At 41.2% G+C, this 19,851-nt stretch overlaps 1 protein-coding gene across 3 annotated transcripts in view; it reads left to right on the forward strand.

Annotated features, from left to right (window-relative positions):
- Positions 1-443: 443 nt before the first annotated feature.
- HGD (homogentisate 1,2-dioxygenase) overlaps positions 444-19,851 on the forward strand; it is a 42,002-nt gene continuing 22,594 nt past the window's right edge. For 2 of the 3 annotated variants that reach the window (XM_019653019.1, XM_019653033.1), the window contains exons 1-4: positions 444-688; positions 7,152-7,223; positions 8,132-8,220; positions 11,909-12,014. In XM_019653019.1, the coding sequence (XP_019508564.1) occupies positions 674-688; positions 7,152-7,223; positions 8,132-8,220; positions 11,909-12,014 (282 nt within the window). In that variant the 5' untranslated portion in view covers positions 444-673. Of the gene's footprint in view, positions 689-7,145; positions 7,224-8,131; positions 8,221-11,908; positions 12,015-19,851 lie in introns of those variants that run through there. The other variant, XM_019653025.1, reaches the window with a different exon arrangement.

Here is a 19,851-nt window from a genome sequence, read left to right on the forward strand (position 1 = left end):
AAAAAAAAAAAAAGAGGAGCAATAGTAAACACCTCAGTTTGCTTTAAATGAAGTGCTTCAAGTTCTGAACTGTTTACCCGGCTCATCCCTGGGAGGCACCTATGGAAAGCTAGCTGTCTAGACCTGGTCCCCATTTCAGGCAGCTGTGTGTAAACACCTGTGTCACAGCACAGTTAATTTTCTTGCTGCTCTCCAGGGAGTGAACACACTTTTCTACTCTTTCCCAGCCTGAGTCAGGACCAAGTGGAGAGGCTTCTGCCACATGGAGCAGGAACTAACTACCACAGTTCCTTTCCTAGGGAGCTTTAAACTCTCTGCCTGTACTAATAAGCCTCCTTCTTTTAATGGGAACAAATAATTAGCCAATCTTTACCTCTGGTGAAGAGGAAACAGACCTCTGCAAACTTTTCTTAGAAATAACCTGCGGTTAGTAATAAACAAAGGCAATTGTGTAAGCAGTTAGTTACAAATAAGGACGCTGGACTTTCTTCCTGTTTTATCAGTTAGGCAATTCTTGTGACTAGTTTCAGGACCTGCTCACCAGTGAGCACAGTGAAGTGGTGGGAATAAGGACATTCAGAGAGTGGTGTGAAGGAGAGACAGAAGCATTCTGGCTTCATATTCTCTAGGCGCCTGGGTTTCCTGAGGTCATCACACCTGCAGCAGAAGGGAAATGGCCACATTGAAGGTAAGAAACTATCTGGCAGTTGATGTGGCGTCCTCAGCCAGAACTTATGGAAACTTCTGAGAATTCCAGAGCATGAGATTTGGAAAGGACTTAGAAAGGCCCTGGTCCAAACCTCTGTCTTTACCATGGTGTCTGTAGGCATGGCTGGGGCTGGCGGGTGATGGAGAGATCATTAAAAGAAAAAAGAGAGAGATATGCTCTTATTGTCCATCTCTTCTCTTTGCTCATTTCAAATATTGTCTTGGGAATCTGTAGATGTCATAAGGGCTCCCTGCCACCATAGGCAGGCACATTTCTCACCATCTCTATTTCCCAGCCCCAGCTGTCCGACACCTGACTGTTGCTGTGGCTTCCTGGACTGCCTCTAGCTGACCAATTAGATATATTTAATCTACTCAGTTATTTTTAATTTTTTTTTTAAAGATTTTTTTTTATTGGGGAATTGGGGGGATGGGAACAGCGCTGGGGAATTGGGGGGAGGGGAACAGGCAAGTTGCTGTCATTTTGTTCTTCAGTCTAGTTGTGGAGGACGTTGCTTCACTGGCCCAAGTGGCACCATGATTGCGCTCTTCCCAGGCGAGGCAGATCAGTTGCCGGCTTCTGGACAGCCCCTCACTGCGACTGCTGGCTGCTCACGCTGGCTGCTGGCTGCTGGCTACACACAGTAGCCCATGGCAACCCACTGCAGCAAGGGCTGCAGCCTACGCCATCGCCAGTGACTCACAGCAGCCCAGCACCAGGTTGAGCTGTCGTCCAGCATCTTAGCTGTGGAGGGCAGTGTCACTGGCCCTCATATGTGGGATCCGAACCGGAGCCCTCTGGCGTCCCAAGCCAGTTCTTAACCATCACGCCACTCGGCCGGCCCTACTCAGTTATTTTGAAGCTCACAATCAGCCCTTGGCCAATAGAAGTCCTAGCATTTCCTCTAGAAAATAATTCCTTTTTATTATGTATGTGCAATTAAAAAGTATATGTGGGTTATGTGGTTATTAATGAATTGACTCATATTGTAATTGTGGGGTTGTAAAAACATACTTTCTTCCTACCTTCTAAGTTCTTCTAGCTGGGCTAATAATTAAACTCACAGAGACAGATTAATAGGTGAAAACGTCCAAAGTTTATTATGTGGATGTACATTCAGGGGTCCATAACAATGTGACCCAAAACACGTTGGGCAGTTTTGCCATGCTGGACAAAGGAGAAGGGGGGCTGAAGTCTGGGATTTCAAAGGGGAAGTAGGTAATTCACATGTAGAGGAAGAAAGAGGGAACACATGGCAAACAAATTCCTGCTAGGCAACCCAGGAACAAGGAGATATAGTGGGGAGTTTCTGCAAGGATTCTTCCTGTCTACCATACTTTATTCAAAATTCTAAGGTGACTATGCTAAAGTCCCCTTCCTGGAGCAGGTCTTTCCATCTGAATTCCCTTAAGCAGGAAAGGGGGGAGTGTCAAAGGTTTTTCTGAGTCTCTTGTTTCTTAATAACCAGCTTTAATCAATATTACAAAAGACACATTTTGTGGTGGCCAAACTTTGGTTTCCCTCAGGATCATCAAAAATGTGGGATGTAGGCACTCTTGTTGCTGTTTAACCAGTAAGGAAAGTAGAACCCAGAGAGATCAAATGATGTGCCCAAGGTGATGGAGACTGGATTAGAACCTGGGTTTTTCTGAATCCAAAACGCAGGTTGCAAAAGGAGCCTTAGTGGATTCTACTAGACTGAGTGCCTTAAAACCAAGGAAAGGGACTGTGTCCCTAGTGTCTAAAACCATGCCTAACGTCCAGCCCAGGCTTTTTTTTTAGCTGAGCCATCCTGCCACCTGTTGGCAGCTCAGCTTGGGCCGGGACTCAAACCACTGTTGCTCAGAGCTCACACTCTTGAGCGAGCTCTTAACCAACTGAGCCACTGGCCGGCCCCAGCCCAGGCTTTTATGGGTACCTAGCACGTGCATATGGAACGAACGTCCCAGAACCTTGACTCAAGCCATGTGGGCTAGACTCTAGGCTTTTTTCCAGAATGCAGGGTTTGAGTACTGCCTCAATGCCCTTCAACTGATGATGAGTTTGAGGAACCAAGCATCTCCCTAATTGATAGGGATCCTGAAAACACTCAAAAGCGAAGTAAAAGTTTGGTTTTTTATCTTTATGTCTGATAGAGAATTAGAAAGGTTGAGAAAACTCACGTTCTTTCATTCAGCAAATATTGTATTAGTATGTGATGTCACAGGTCAATATAGGAAAGGAACAACAAATATTGTATTAGTATGTGATGTCACAGGTCAATATAGGAAAGGAACCGAGTCTGGGCTATATGGGGTAGAGAGAAACTTCTTGAAGGAGGCTGTTTCTAAGCTGGTCTTAAAGAAGTAGAAATTGGCTAAGTGAAAAGGGATAGGGGCCAGCGGAAACAGGAAGCACAAAGGCACAGCACATGCAGAAAGCCCTGTGTGTCCTGGGGTCCAAGAGCTTCCCAGCTAAATTTGAGTTGCTGCAGAGACAGCCAAGTTGAGATTCCCAGGAGGTGGTCGAATGTATGGATCTGGATTTCAGGGGAGTGGGTAGGCTAGGAGAATAGAATTAGGAGGTCATCATATCAAAGGTAATAGTTGAAGTTTTGGAAGAGGAGGAGTGCATAAAAATTGTGTTCCTGATGAAAATCCTATGGGAGAGTTCAGCAGGGGTTGGAAACATCCTTACCATTTATAAATAAATGATATCTAAAATCCTATCCTGCTGAAATTTTTAAGCAACTTATTATGCACAGCGCCAGCACACCAATGTAAATTGCATGCTGTTCTTTGTTCTCAGTTTCAAAGGGATTCTTTCCAGCCTGCTGTCTAATCTCCACAAGGAAAGGTTAGCTCTAGAGATCAGATATCCAAACACAGAAAGCCAGGTTGCATCATTCTAATCAATAAACATTATATAAGTTAAAAAATATATTTCGCAGCTTTTATTTCTTCATTTTAATGGATATGTAAACATAAAGTTTCAGATGAAATCACATTTACATAAAAGCAGCACAACTGGAGGAAGAAAATTCAAAAAATAAAATAGTAAATTTAAATTTAAAACAGACCACCCTGTGTTCTTATTGCTTCACTTCTACAAGTCTTGATTTCCTCATGACTTGATTTCTAAAATGAAAAGCTATTTAACACACAGGCTTTGGGCCACACCACCCATAGTGAAACATTTTGATTCACTAAATCCAGCTCCTAATTTATAATAACAAACTTCTGGGTTGATTCTAATGATTAGCCAAAGATGGGTCCCACTTGTCTACATAATTATTGTATTAGTTTCCTGTTTCTGCTGTAACAAGTTACTACAAATTTAGTGGCTTAAAACAACACATATTTATTCTCTTACAGCTCCGGAGGTCAGAACTCCGGTGGTCAGAACTCCGGTATCGGTTTCATTAGGCTAATGTCAAGGTGTTGGCAAGGCTGCTTCTGCTGGGAGAGTCTAGGGAGAATCCATTTCCCTGCCTTTCCCAGCTTCTAGAGGCTGCCCACTTCCTTGTCTTGTGGACCCTTTCTCCACCTTCAAAGTGCATCACTCCAATGATGATGCTTCCATCATCACGTCACCTTTTCCTCTTCTGTAGTCAAATCTCCCTCCACCTCCCTCTACTAAGGACACTTGTGATTACATTTAGGGCACATCCCAAAAAATTCTAGACTATCTCCCCATCTCAAGATCCTTAACTTAATCACATCTACAACATAAGATCTTCTTTTTTGCTATATAAGGTAACACTCAAAATTCCGGGGATTAAAGCATAAATATCTTTGAGGGTCATTATTCAGCCTACCGCAATAATCTGCAAGCTCCCCTAACAGTCTGTATTCCATGTTTCCAACAAGGTTAATTAGAAATACTGGACTCTTTCCAGAGGAAAAATGGTGGCTGTAGCTGCATCTCTGCTCTGACTTCTCTTCATTTCCCTTCTCTTCATTTCTTCTTTCCTCCATTCCCAGTAAAAGGAAGTGAGGTGCACCATCTGCTCAGGGTGTTGAGTCAGGAGAAAACACCTCATAAAACTACTCTTGGCTAATAAATCATATCCTGAGGCCCAGGAGAGAATTAAAAAACTGTATACTAGGGAGCTGCCAAAGAACTGAGGATACTGAACTTACATGGAGCGCAGTCATTTGTTCTTTTATATGGAAAGGATGCATATCATTCTCTTGGAAAGAAATGAAATCATATTTTTATGTTAAATCAAATTATTCAGAAGTCTGAACTGAAGAAAACATACAGGCACACTTGCTAAATGTTAGGGTTTTTTTGTTTTGTTTTGTTTGTTGTTGTTGTATAAGGCATATTTGTACATAGTCACCAAATCAGCTGGAGTTGAAGGCTTGGATTTTTCACAGCAGATATAAGGAGAGTTCAGATTCTGTCCTTGATTTCAAAGCCTTGGGAAAGCAGCCACAGAATACTGCTTCCTTAATTCAGACACCTACAGCAGTGAGAGACATGGCATTTTAAAGCTCTGACAATCATCTGTAATTTTTCTCTCAGAGGATTAGGAAAACCAACTGATGTGAGAGTGACTCAGCAGTTTCCACCCTCCTCTTCAGCCACTGCACCGCAGCTAAAATTGAGAAACTGATTCAGGACTCACACCAGTCTCGGAGCTGGGTGGCTCCCTTCCAAACCACCAGCTGTTCTTTCTTTCTTTTCCATTTTTTAAAGCAGTCTGAAGCAAATGCTTCAGAACTCCATATACTAAGCCTCCTTTCCCTTGTTCCAGACATACGTATAACCCTGGTCTCTGTTCTGAGGCCAGCAGTCACAAAGAATGGGGACAGTTCAGCTGCATTCCTCCGCACTCACTCACTTCCCTGCCTCCTGCAGAGAGAAACAACGGCAGCAGTTGAACAAAGTGAAGGCACTGTAACCCTCAGTGGCTTCAGTCACAGATTGGTCTAAAATTCCATTTCACAGAACTGAAGATAATTGGGGTCATTACCATTTCTCAGCATCTCAAATTCAATACTGTTGATGGTGAGCAAGAACTTCATTTAGAGAAAAGAAAATTGTGTTCCGTGGAGAGTCAGAATGCTGGATGGTCTCTGCCATTCCCCCAAAGAAATCATTCCAAACTGCATGCCACTGCTGTTAACCAATCTGTGTATAATAGAACTTGATGTTTTTAATGCTGATAGATTTTCAAATATACCAAGAAAATTGTGTCTGGAGGCAAAAAGAATCATTTCGCTTCCATTGCTTTCTCGGTCATAACATTTCACATTTGATATTCCTTCCAAATATAGACAGCTGTTGGTTTGATCATCACTCATACATGCAGGCGTGTTGCATCCACTCATCCTTCTCCATGTGGCTGAGAGCTCTGGAGGGCTTACCCTCCACCCACTGACGTCCTTCTTATATCTATTAAAGACATGCGCTCAGAGGGTGGCGTCTCACTCCTTGAGTGAAGCTGCACTTTCATTATCCTGGGCTAAAAAATGATGTACTTTCATTAGGATCAGCTATGGAGGGAAATGACCATTTGTTTTGATGATTAGGTTAGGGAGGGGGAGCCTCTAATCTCTCAGCACCAAAGATAGACTCACATTAGGATAAAATCTAAGTGAAAACTAAAGCAAACAATGGATATCTATTGAGCACCTTCTGTAAACCAGGCACGTTTTCATGGAGCTTACATACTAGGAGAGAGGTCTGACAAGAATTCACAGGTGTGTTAGTGTTGTAACAAGTTTCACAGTCTCCACATACTTGCCTTTCTGGAAAAAAACCCTGACTTTATTTTCTCTGGGTGTAAACAGATGGCAACCAGAATAGACACCATTTTGCCATTGTGGACAGATTCTGGTCTGGCACTTATGAAAGCCACCCATGTCTTCAAACTTCATTTTTGTATATATATTCCATAGATGTGCCAGATAATGTAGGCCTCTGCCTGCAGTTAGGCTAATTTGGAGAACTTTCTCTCAAGGGTTTTGCCATCAGATTGAATCCACATGCCTCTTTACAGCTGCTTGTTTTAGAGTACGGATGGGGAATGGAGCTCCAAACTCAGCGAGGTTTCAATCTAGGCCCATCAAAATCTTACTACTCTGGAGTTGAGGTGATGCCTGAACCATATCCCCTCTCAGAAACTCCCTGACAGAACCAGAATTAAAGAACCTGTTCTTGGAGTGGGATAATTAAGAACAAGCCTATAAATCGACTAAGTACAGTGAAAGGTGGAGAGTCCGTGCAATATCCAGCACTCTTCTCCCAACTAATTGACGGTCCTTAAAATTCACACAGAACGTATTATTTTTCCTAAATGGTTCACATGCCAAGACATAGCAAAGACATTATGTATGGAATATCATACACTAAAATATGTCCATACAAAAATTCTTACTTTCTTAGACTGTCAGTGTTGTGAAATCTCTTTAAATCCTATTAATGGTGGCCTTTGTGTCTTTGTCGCATGCAGTATATTTCCGGATTCGGGAACGAGTGTGCCTCAGAGGACCCTCGCTGCCCCAATGCTCTGCCAGAAGGACAGGTATGAGTAAATAGAATATTAGCTTAGAGAGCTCTGAATTATAGGAATAAATGATCAGCCCTCAGGCCAAGAGCCTCTACCCACCATGGCTCTTGTAATTTAGCCTGTGAAGTGTCTAGGAGTTTGACAAATCATTAAGACAATTGAGATACAGAACAATGACAATACAAAGATTAAAATTGGATGGTGGCTACCTATGACAAAGCACCCAACCCAAAATATTGGGTTGTCAGAAAGGTCATGACATATTTTTTCTGTTTTTCATTGCAAAAATGTGTCATGGCTTTTCCGACAACCCAACAGTAAGACTAAATGTAGGACTTTTGAGAGGTTGCCCTACATACAGGGCTAAGGGGATTTCTTTGTAGATCCCCTGAACAGCATAAGATATGACAATGATGACAAAATAATCAGCCCTAAAAAAAAAATGTATGTACAATGATGTTCACACTAGTGTGTTGGTTATAACAATAAAAATATGGGAAACAAAATTTCTTCGAAAAATTTTGAAGAATATTTCATGCAGGAAAAAATGCTCATGATATAGTGTTTTCTCTTTTTAAAAAGTTCTGATTATTACTGGACTGTACATATCATAAGATCCTCATTTTGGAGGATAAGAATGGAAAGAAATATACCAATATGTCAACATTGGGTTATTTCTGGATGGTGAGATAATGGATTATATTTTATATTTTTTTTTACAATAAGCATATAATGCTTTTCTAATCATGAGGAAAAATCACCTAAAAAGTTATTACAAGAAGTATGTATGGGTTGGGGATGGTCATGTGCCATGGCCCCCGAGCAACCCCATCCAGGACAGAATTCCCCCAGGGGTTGCTTGGTGGGAAGGTAGGATGCTTTTCACATTGGAGTGACGTTATTTATTGCTTCCTTTGTTTTAGAACAATCCTCAAGTTTGTCCCTACAATCTGTATGCTGAGCAGCTCTCAGGATCAGCTTTCACATGTCCACGGAGCACCAATAAAAGAAGGTACAAGAATTAGGTTAATTCTGACCTGCAGAACGTGTGAGATATGACTAGGACTTTGTGCTGCCACCTACACCTGGGCCACAGCCTTTCAAGGCTGCCCAAGATCCAGCTTCTTACTGGCTGTGCTCTGAGTCATGGGCAGGGGAGGATGGGCCTTGTCTCCAGCTCGAAGTGACTGGTGGATGAAGCTGAGAGGGCCGCTGCACAGAGCCTGGAAACACACATGCAATTCTATTTACAAATTCTCACTTGTATTCAGAAGAAAATGTTCCCAATAGTCTGGCCTCCCCCTACGGATTGTCCAGTTGAGTTTTGCATTTTGGGTTGCTTTTTTGTTTGGGTTTTTTAAATAATTAACTCAAAATTATTGAAGATTCAGCACAATGTCTTCCTTAGCTGACTGTTCTTTGCACAGAAAGGTTGGATAATCCAAGCTTGGGTAGTTGAAAGGTCATGTGTTACAGCCCCTTGTGGTTTGCATTAATAAGGTTTTTATTCTTTGGAATTTGCCTTTGCTGGAAACCAGTACATTCATTAGCACAATGTGTCTTATTCCATGTTTGCTCTAATCCTACAAGGCAAGGTCAATGAACTCACTCCTTTGATTAACTCCTATGGGGCAGGTTGGATGCAGTAGGTGTTGTGGTTTGGGGAGATAATAAGTGTTGTGATTTAAACAAGTAATGTCTAATTATAGGAATTTCAGGCTAGGGCATCTGTGAAGAGGGCTGCTACTGATATTGGAGGTTTGGGAGGTGGGCAGGTGTTCATGTACTACTTAGTGGAAGGGACTGGGTTTATCTCCATGAAGTCCTCCTGAGAAGCAAATGAGATAGTACAGAAGCATGATGGAATACACAAATGATAGATTGGTCTGCTCAGTGGTTAATCATGTCTACTCTAGAGTCAAGCCCCCTGAGTTTCGATCCTGGCTCCTTCTCTCTCCAGCTATGTGAACTTGGGCAAGTCATCTACCCTCTCAGAGTCTCTGGTTCTTCATTTGTCAAAGAGATAATACCTATTTCATAGTTGTGGTGAGGACTGAAGGAAAGAATGTATGTAAAGTGCTTAGCACATTGCCTGGCACATGGCGAGTGCTCAGTTAACATTAATTATGATAAGCATCATTATTGCCACCATAGCAAAGTTTCTCTCCTCCAATACAGAGTATCCTTAGGAGGCTCTCAGAGAACTGAGTGTGAGATATGGCAGGTGCTATGCTACCATGTCAATATCAATATGGCTTCTCTCTCAATAGATAACAGGCAGCATGGAGGGAGGAAGAGACAGTTTCCCATACTTATCAAAAATCAAGGGTTAATTTTACTGCTGTTTAATCATCTCTCTCTGCAAGCCCACAGTCAAGGCAAGGCAAAAAGACAATTCCTGTCCAATCTAATTTATGACAACCTGGCCTCCATGACTATGTTCTTGACTTTATGTCCCATTCACTAACGGGACACCTGGACTCCGGGTTCTGCTGCCTGCTCCATTATGCAGCAATATCTTCTGCCAGCAGGAGCTGAGCTCTGATCCAGGAGGCTGAAAAGGAGCTGTTGACATTTCATTAAGAAGCTGGCACCATTCCCCAAATGAGAATTAAATCTCTGTCCAGGGCAATGTAGTGCTGCCTGGGGAGTTTTATAAACTCAGCTAAAAAACAAGGGACACCAGGCATGGCTCACCCATCTCTTTAGAATCCTTCAAAGGTATCTACAAGAATACTATGAAAATGATCAAAATCCCCAGTGGGAAAATGGAACTAGCTCCATCCATAGATGAGCAAGACTGAAATTCTTACAGTTAATCACTACTCATTAAAACTGCAGAGTGCCGGGCCCCCACAAAACTATCAGAGTTTATATCTATCAAAGCTTAATGTTTATCATATTAGTTAACTGATCCCTTAGGTCCTGGGAAGGAAAGAGAATGTGGAAAATTTGGGCCATCGTAAAAACCCAAATGATTAAGGGTGGACAGACAATTCAACACACATTTAATAAGTGAGCACCAACTGTGTGCCAGGCATTCTAAGTACAGAAACTGAATCCTCACAACAGTCCTAAGAAATAAGGATAGCGAAGACAGGATCAAGAAAGTTTTGTAACTTGCGTGGGATTACACAGGTGGTTCTAAGACACACACACACGTGCGCACTCTCAACACCATATACTACTAGAAGCTGGAGAGGCTTAGTTTTTTATGGCCTGAAGTCCAAAGTCTGAGGTCATATCATCTAGAGCCACAGAAATCAAATGGCAACTGGACAAATATATCCTTTTTAACTCCCAAGTGGTTCAGTTTGGGGTCAGGCCAACTCCCTATCCCAAAGTAGACTGTTCTAGGGCTTAAAGGGCCAGAGCCTGTTAAAACAGGTCTGGTCTCCCATTGTTAAAAGTAGTGTTACCCTTCCTTCTGTACTCTGTCAGGGTAATGGCCTCTGAAAGGACTTGAGTCCTCCTTAGTTTCAGAGTCCCTCTCAACATCTGAGAGGTTGTCTTCCTGGTGTCCTTCATAGTTCCTTCATCAGAGTCTTCTCTTTCTGAAGCCTGAGATCTGAGTCCTGGCAGGAAGATCTTTGGCTCAGGCCTTGACATATACAGATAGTAAAACTTGAGATGTAGGAAGAAATGAAGTAATGAAGGAAGGAAGGAAGGAAGGAAGGAAGAAGGAAGGAAGAGAGGGAGGGAGGAAGGAGCTATACATGTACTATAAGAAAATACGGGCAGATAGTCTTATCATTTTAGAGCACAGAAGTGTTAATTTCCTAAACCTCTTAGAAATTAATATCAAAAAGACAAATAACTCAATAGAAAAATGGCAAAGGACTTGTATAAGTAATTTGTAGAAAAATTACAGAAGTCCAATAAACATACAAATTCTCAACCTTACTCATAATAAAGAAATACAAAAGTAAAATGAAATACTATTTTTTACCTGTAAGGCCCAAATTATTAATAATACCCCATATTTTTTAAGATGTGGGTAATTAGGCACGCTCATAAATTTTTGTTGTGAAAGTAAAGAGGTACAAGGATTTGGCAATTTTGCTCAAATATGCATTGAACATAACTGAAAAAATATACAAGAAAGATTTTAACTTCTGATGCCTCTGAGGATTGGCCCTGAAGAAACTAAAGGAGAAAGCCATTTACCTTTCAGGACTTTTTGAATTACTTGAATTATTTTTTACCACTGGCAAGTATTACTTTCATAATTTTAAAGAAGAAAATTGATTTATGTTTCAAAAATAACAAAGAAACCACCCATATCCTCTCAATCTATGTAGGATTCATTGTCCTCACCTTCCAGATCAAGGATTAGTGTCCAATGACATACACAAGCTAATGTTTTTTTATGGATTTTCCTGCACAGATATCCCTCAAGGTACTTCCCCTTCTTTTATCACTGTCATTGGGAAAGACAATTCTTCATTTTTTGTCAACATGGGAATAACCAAGAGTCAGAGCCTTAATTTGAAGAACAATAGGTGGAGTGGAAAAGGGAGAAAAGGCCCAGGCTATGGGCAGCAGTGGTTATTAAGTGATGCTGTGTCATTGCTTCTCACATTAAAGCCCGCAGATCGTTGTTGACTTGAATATCTTCCTGATGGTATTTCCTGAGCCAGTCTGTATATCTATCACTCATAACATCACCATAAGACTTATGTGTCCTTGTTTCCTCCCAGTTGGCTGTATAGGATTCTACCTTCAGTTTCTCACAAGCCCTTTGAATCCATTGACGAAGGCCATGTTACTCACAACTGGGATGAAGTTGATCCTGACCCTAACCAGGTAACTGGGTCCTGTGAAATGGAGCATACCATGTATCCAAAGCCTCGAATAGAAATCTTTAAGTCAAGCCTGAGAAATTATATATTTTTTAAAAAGAAATGCTAAATGTATCCGTTATTTTGCTCAAACTTGGGTGGGAATTTTGGATTCGATTGATTGTGTGCATGCACGTGTATATGTATGTAAGCTTGTGTTTTTCTAGCCTAATAGCTTCTAGGTAGGCACAGAAGTGGTTCTGACATGGCAGGAGTGCCAAGGTGACCCGGATGCAAGGAAATTATATAGACTGCTGAAAATATCTATGTGCCCATAGGTTGGTTTGTTTATTTTAATCTAAATTTACCACAGAATATGGAAAATACATTCAACACTTAGATATCTGAAAAGAGGCCTCTGATACAACAATGAGAGGCTTGTTGGCTGAGCTGGATTCTGTGAGTCTATTGTGGTGATAGATTGTTATCACATTCTCTGAAGACATAGGGATTTTCATTCCTTGCCTAAGTTTCCTCCTTTTAGTTGAGTGACCAATGGGCTTTTCCTCGGGGCATCAATATTATTAATATATCCTACTTTCACTAATGAGACAGACCCAATGTACAATGAAGTGAGCTGTAATTTTTTTTTTTTTTTTACCTTCTGAGAACCCCAGTGTATTTATTCCCATTGTCCCTGAGCTTAGGTGCACACCATTGATAATAGACATATAATGGAGGAAGAAAAACAGACCAAGGTTTGCATCCCTACCTCCTACTACCTGCTGTGTCTTGGAGCCACAGTGTTTTACCTGTAAGCTGGAATGATCAGACATCTGCCCGCAATGCTGTTGTGAAGATTATGTGAGAGAATGGGTGTGAACATACTTCACACAGTACCTGGCACACAGGAGGCAAGAACCATGACTCTGATCCAGCCATTTTGATATGTTCACTTAAAGGCAGTGGTAGTACATATAAATCACAGAATTTATATCCACATAAATTTGTTTTCTCATTTTACATTAATTTTTATTCTGGGGTCCCCATCTGCCAAATTGGTGCAAAATAACTTTGTCTTGGTCTTGCCTGCGAATTGCCTGTCTTAAAAGATGCCAAAGTAGGAGTTGCAGTTGGGCCTTGCTGATTGGTTCCCCTCACTGGATAGTGTTGAGACGCACATTGTTCTGCTACTATCATGCCAGGTTTGGGCATGAAATCATCTACAAGGCCACTTCTGGTCCTGTCATCCTGATGTGCTACTGGGCCATTCCCTCCTTCTGGGAGTTGCCAGGTCACAGGTTCAAGATAACTCCCATTCAAAGTCCACACAAAGTTCTCTCTCTCCCTCTCTCTCTCTCTCTCTCTCTCTCTCTCTCTCTCTCTCTCTCTCTCTCTCTCTCTCTCTCACTCTCTNAGATAACTCCCATTCAAAGTCCACACAAAGTTCTCTCTCTCCCTCTCTCTCTCTCTCTCTCTCTCTCTCTCTCTCTCTCTCTCTCTCTCTCTCTCACTCTCTCTCTCTCTCCCCCCTGTCTCCCTCCCCACACCCCCCCTTTCCAAAGCCCAAGGAAATCTGCTGCCTCCCCTTGATTTACCAAGATATTTTATCTACCTACAAATCTCCTTCCCCTCAATGACTGGAATTTTTTCTATAGAACCAAAGCCAGAATAATCATAGTCACTTTTAGATTCCTGCTCTGCGCTATCTCTTCCCTAATTATGGAACTACAGAGAATTAAGTATCTGCTACTCACCTCCTCCAACAGGGACAAAAAGGGAGACATTCAGAGTGGGGAAAATGTGAGTTAACAACTTAAAAGGTTATCCACCTCACAGCTATTTTGAAATCAGGATATTTTGTCTAAACTTCCACTTGTATGAAGTTTAATGCAAGAAGCAGATATCCTCCCCAGTCCACCACTGGCCCAAACATTGCCGTTGAGCATATCAGAAAGTCAGCCTCTGCTCCAACCCCCAACCCTGCAGGCACAGTCCCCTGCCAAGACACAAGGCCAGGCTATCAGCTTCTGCCCCTTTCCCCTTCTGCCAGTCAGGGCCCTTGTGTGGGACACAATTTGTAAAGCCAACCTGGGGACCCTGTCTTCATTTTGTCCTTAAGTCTCACCTGGGCTTCTAATCCAATACCATCTCACCACCTTCTCTCCCACACTATGGGGTTAGGAATGTATTCTGGCAGACCATCCTCATTTAATCATTTACCTCACTCATTTAACCATTTATTTCACTACTCATTCTCGTCTGATCAAGGGCCATAAACCACATTAGCCAAAGTCACTGCTCATTCTCTGAGAATCTGCTTGACTCCTCAGTGGGTTACATCTCAAACTCTCTCATTTCTGTCTTAGAGTTAACATGGCCACCCTCATTTGATTTTGATTAATAGACCTGACTGCTTAGTAATGTAACTCCATCTTCCATTAGACAATATAAGGGATGGATACCTATACTTTGGTATGATTCCTGGTTGGGATAAATAAATTAAGCATTTATTATATACTTTGGAAGATTAAGAGGGTATTTAGACCACAATAAGTTTTCTAATTCTTTTCTTCAGGAGGCACAGAGAATCCCCACTTAACGTTTCTGACAGTTCTCTCAAGCAGAGCCAAATGACAGACTATGCAAAGGGTGGTTATAAAATCAGCAAGTAAGACAAACAGCACGGTAAACAAAATTACCTCTGAAAAATCTCTTAAATCACCCATCAAGTGGAGGGCACATGGTTTTGTGTGTGCTACCTTGTAAGGTAATACTTAGGTACACTAAATTTGAAAACCATTGAGCTAGACTAAAGAAGGATTACAGGAAAAGTCCATAGGCAGATGATTGGAAATTCAAATCCTGGGGCCTTTAAAATGACTATCAAATAACTAGTGGTTATTTAATAATTAGGGTTGGAGTAGGGAATTCCAGTGCCCCTACCTGCTCATATCATCCACCACAGTCATCTAAGCCTCTAGAACCTTAGTACATTTTTATAGATGTGATTGTGGTTGTTTGGGCAACAGTGGAGCCTCGCCTATTTTATATAATTTTATTTAGTATGGGGGGGCGAGCTTTTAAACCTAATCTTTAAGAAAAATGTGACTCTACTGTGCATGTGATATGTAATATGCTCAGTACTATCATTTTATTATATATTATTATTATTATTTCATGACTACTATTGTTACATTTTATTTAACATGAGATACCCCTTTATAATGTTATTTTGGGTACAGGTGGCTTATTGATGGAAGCTAAACTTGTTCTGATAGAATTTTTCTGGTTTTGTCTTGTTATGAAGGTAACATATACTTACAGAAACTCAAATGATGTAAAATTAGCAAAGTAGGAAATGGAAGTCTCCCACCAAAGGTGGGAGTCAAGTATGCCATTTGGGCATGTTAATTCATTATATCATAAATAGTTAACATACATTTTGAGAGTTTGTTTGGAGGTTCTAGCAGGGGAGCACAGCTACTCATATACCCTTGACCGAAGAACAGTCCTCTGCTCTATCGGGGAAGGTCGTCCTCTTCCACCGAGCGCGCAGCTTCGGGAGGGACATGGAGCAGTGAGGGAGGAAAGAGACACCCGCCTAGCCAGCCAGATCAGCCGAATCAACCCTGGCGATCAATGGGGTGACAGAGGTCGCAGCCACATCGCCCTCACATCCATAACATACATTTTGAGAGGGAAGTTTCAAGCAGCTGCATTTAAAAGCGTGAGTTAGTACAGAGGCATCAAAATAGCTACATCAAAAGTTTCTGCTTACTTTTCAGGAGACTTTCAATACATATCTATTTCCTTCCTCCTTCCCCATGTTTCCCATTCTAAACTTTCTTTGTGTTTCTCCTTGAACTCGCTACCTTTCCCCAGTTTGAATTCCTTCAAACACTTTCTAAATGGTGGCCACCAAATGAATTTCTTCTCCGGTATTTCCCTGGCTCATTTTCCACTTTGTGTTCACACACTTTGGGACAGCTGTACCCCAGAACGCAATAGTGCCTCTATGAACACCGGCTCCATCAACACAGTGGTCTGTCATCTTCCTGCTCTGTGATCTCTGTCACCTGCGTCCTGCTCCCCTTGCCCTGATACACACGCCCTGGTTGCTCTTGCTGCACCTAGGCTTTTGTCTTTCCATTTACACCTTCTTGACAAGTTAATATCTCTTCCCAATTTTATGCTTCATTAATAACCACAGTAATCTGCATTCATCACTTGTCCCCCCTCATAACCTCTTCCAAATATGTATTCCAGACTCCCACTGAGAAAGTCTGAGAAAATTCTATTTAGGTACCTATCTGACAGTTGAAGCCTGTATGGTAGGTATGTCTTCACCTGTCACAGATCGAGTCAAATAATACATCAGCTTCAGCAACTCCCCACACTAATCATCTCTGGGAATTTAAAGACCTGAGGATTATCTAACGTTTCCTCCCGGAGAACATCATGCCACATGCTATCATCACTGATATCTCTTTGATAACCTCCCAGGAAGATTGGGGACTATCCCCATAAACCTTCATTTTTTTTTTAGTGTATATTTAATCAATTGTCTAAGAATTAATGCAAACTCTTTTTGAGTATATTTAGATTCAGCCTGAGGATATTACAAGCTCAATCCATTAATATCTCACATAAGAAATATACCTAATTTTTTCATCATTCACCTTCCTCTAACTTCTGAATCTCAAAATTTAACAAATACATCTGCATCCAATTTAACTGTGATTTTACAGATTTCAATTAGCATTCCCAAATCAGCAGTCCTCTTAAAGGTCAGCATCCTTTTAAAGTTTATCTTTCTTTATTACTAAATCCCCAACCTCTTGATTGTTGGAAAGTCAGACTCTTGACCCAGTTAAGGCTCAGCTGAGGAAATTACCTTTTAGTTCTCAACCAATATAGTTTGGACCAAGTGATAAACACATCAAAGTTAACTAAAGACTACATCATAAAATTCCCTCTGCCTCCAGGACCTGCAAATTATCAAAAATATTTCAAAACAATACACCTTTACAGGGTGTTTACTGTCTAATTTGTCAAACTGTTCAGGTCTCACCATCCTAAAAGCCCCTTTCCTTCAACAATGTCTTGGGTTTCCCACCTCTTTAAGTTTTTAACCCCTTGCAATTCACCCTGCCCCAACCCCTCTGTTGAAATTATGTATACCTTCTTTAAACAACAGTGCACCCCTCACCATGTTTTTATTCAAAATTTACATAAAAGCATCAATGCCCAATAATCCCACCAGTGCAGAATTAACAACTTCTAATGTTTTGGTTTCTTTCTTTCCAGTCTTTTGCTTTGTACATATATGTAAATAAGAGTTATAGTCCCATGAAGCCAGACAGAAGTAATTGAAAATAATTAAAACCTTCATTTGCTTCTCCTGAAAACATTAAAGAATATCCAATATATGTCCCACAATGACACTTTCTAAGACCCCCTTTCCCTGATTTTTCCCACTCCAACCTTCTCACACCTTGAGAGCTATGTCTTTATCATCTTCATAAGACCTGCAGTGTCCCGCACGTGCATTCTTCCACATAGTAGAACCACAAGTGTTTGTGGAATGTACTTCCTGATACCGCAGATCCCATCAGCCTGGAAATGGACTGGATTCCTTTTCCCTAAATGCACTCACTGGCGTTTGCCAACTTTGCAGCACACATTGCCCCGTTCAGCCCTTTGACAGCTTGCTGGCTCTTTTTACAGTACATCTCTATCAACTAGCATTTTACTCCTTGGAAAGATGCTGGAACTGTCTGAAACCAGATGATTTCATTGTGTTTGTCTCTTATTTTCCACGTATAAGAATGTTAACTAGACCCTGTCCAAGGATTTATTCCTGAGGGAACATTCCTGTTTATATTTCTTTTCCGGAGTCATTTCTTCTTATCCATTTCCTTGTTTTCCTATCAGAAAGTGGCCACACTTCCAGGGCCTTCTGTAATAGGTTCCCTGAGGGCAGAGACTGTCATGTTCGCCTCCAGCACCTTGCATAAAACCTGGCACACAGAGAGGTCTAATAAATCATTTGAATGAATTCATATTAGGAGGTTGGACAAGAAGGCTGACCCGGAAGGGCCTTAGCAGAGCTCAGGTCCCAGGAGTCAGACTGGGCCAAGGCAACTTAGAACTGGGGGAGTAGTAAATAAGGTCAGATGGGGAAACCAAGTACAAGGTCATGAAAAGGAGGCAAAGCCTGGGTCCAGGAGCCAAGGAGATCATGAATAGTTTGAGAAGCAGATCAAGACAACCTGAGAGTAAAGGGCTTAAGGTGCACATTACTAAGGGAGGCTGAGAAAGCGTTTGCATCAGTTCTTAGTAAAAAAAGAGAGAAAAAAGTAACTGCTCTAAACCATCGGTGTTTTCACTTTCAAAACAGAGATAATAATCATAGGAGTTTCAGAGGGTTGTTGTGAGAATCAAACGTCATCCAACAAATATTTATTGAGTGACTACTATGTTTCATGTGCTATTCTAGGTGCAGAGTAATGGATGTAATGTCTTCAGCTTTATACTCAAGGTCAAGGTCAAATAGGAATCAAGGTTTCTTTCCATGAAAAATGTTATCCAAATCCCATGAAGGCTCACTTTTTTTTGTAGCCTCATGAAAGACTTTTGAAAGTCTGAATAAAGTACAGTGATTTGAACCCTCCTTATCTGTTCCATTGCCTATTATCTAAAAGAACTCCAATGGGTCACCCAAAGCATGATTTCTCTCCACACCAATCATGTTGCCTTTTTCCTCAAATTGCTAGATTTGCTGAAGAATTCAATGAGCCATTATTCTATTTTATTCACCCTCCACTCCCCCCACCCCACAACACACACACACCTTCCCTAGTCTGGACTGAAACTCACTGTAGTGGATTACCTTGGGCCTCTCCTAGCCATGGCTGGACTAATAATTATTGACAAAATGAAATTACTACTACATCTACAAGTTACTTCCAAATTCCTGGGTAGATGGTAACAACTTCTAACAATATGTCTACCTCTAGCCAGCCAATGTTGTTGAGAGATTCTAACTCACCTAATGTAGTTGAGTCCAAGGCAATTTTGGAAGGAATTTCAGTAAATCAAAGAACCTCAGTGTTCAGAAGGGTACTTGGGTCATTCAGTCCAGCTCCCAATCTTCTGACTGTGGAAATAACTGAGGTCAATTCCCTGGTTTCCTTTTCATCCCTAAGCATGACTTTCAAATCTTAATCATTAAGTATTGCCACTGATGCTCTGTCTTTCTCCTTCGGTAATCTTAAAGAATTTTTAATTCTAACTTTGGACTCCCTTTGGACTCCCTTTTCAAATTATTTTTGACCACCTCATTTCTAGTAAGTAAAAGTTTATTTTCCAATAGAATTTACAAAATACAGCTGCAAAATATGTGAAGTAATGATAAAATTGAAAAAAGAATTAGACAAATTCCCAATTATAGTTGAAATCTTTAACACCTCTCTCCCAACAGTTGATAAAACAACTGGACAAAAAAATCAGAAAGAATATAAAAGAACTGAGGGTTTTTCACATGTATAAAGAACTGACTTACACTTTAGAAATAATCTTTGGACTTTTAGAAACATTTGTCAATTTACTAGGTATTGCCTGAATGTCATTTTGACTTCGAAACCTTCACAAGTTTGCTTTTTTTTTTTAAAGATTTTTATTGGGGAATTGGGGGAGGGGGAACAGACAAGTTGTTGTCGTTTTGTTCTTCAGTCTAGTTGTGGAGGACGTTGCTTCACTGGCCCAAGTTGGCACCATCATTGCACTCTTCCTGGGCAAGGCAGATCAGTCGCTGGCTTCCGGACGGCCGCTCACTGCGGCTGCTGGCCGCTCACGCT

The sequence above is a fragment of the Hipposideros armiger genome, unplaced genomic scaffold (genome assembly GCF_001890085.2).
Source record: "Hipposideros armiger isolate ML-2016 unplaced genomic scaffold, ASM189008v1 scaffold_8, whole genome shotgun sequence".
In the NCBI taxonomy this organism is placed as follows: Eukaryota; Metazoa; Chordata; class Mammalia; order Chiroptera; family Hipposideridae; genus Hipposideros; species Hipposideros armiger.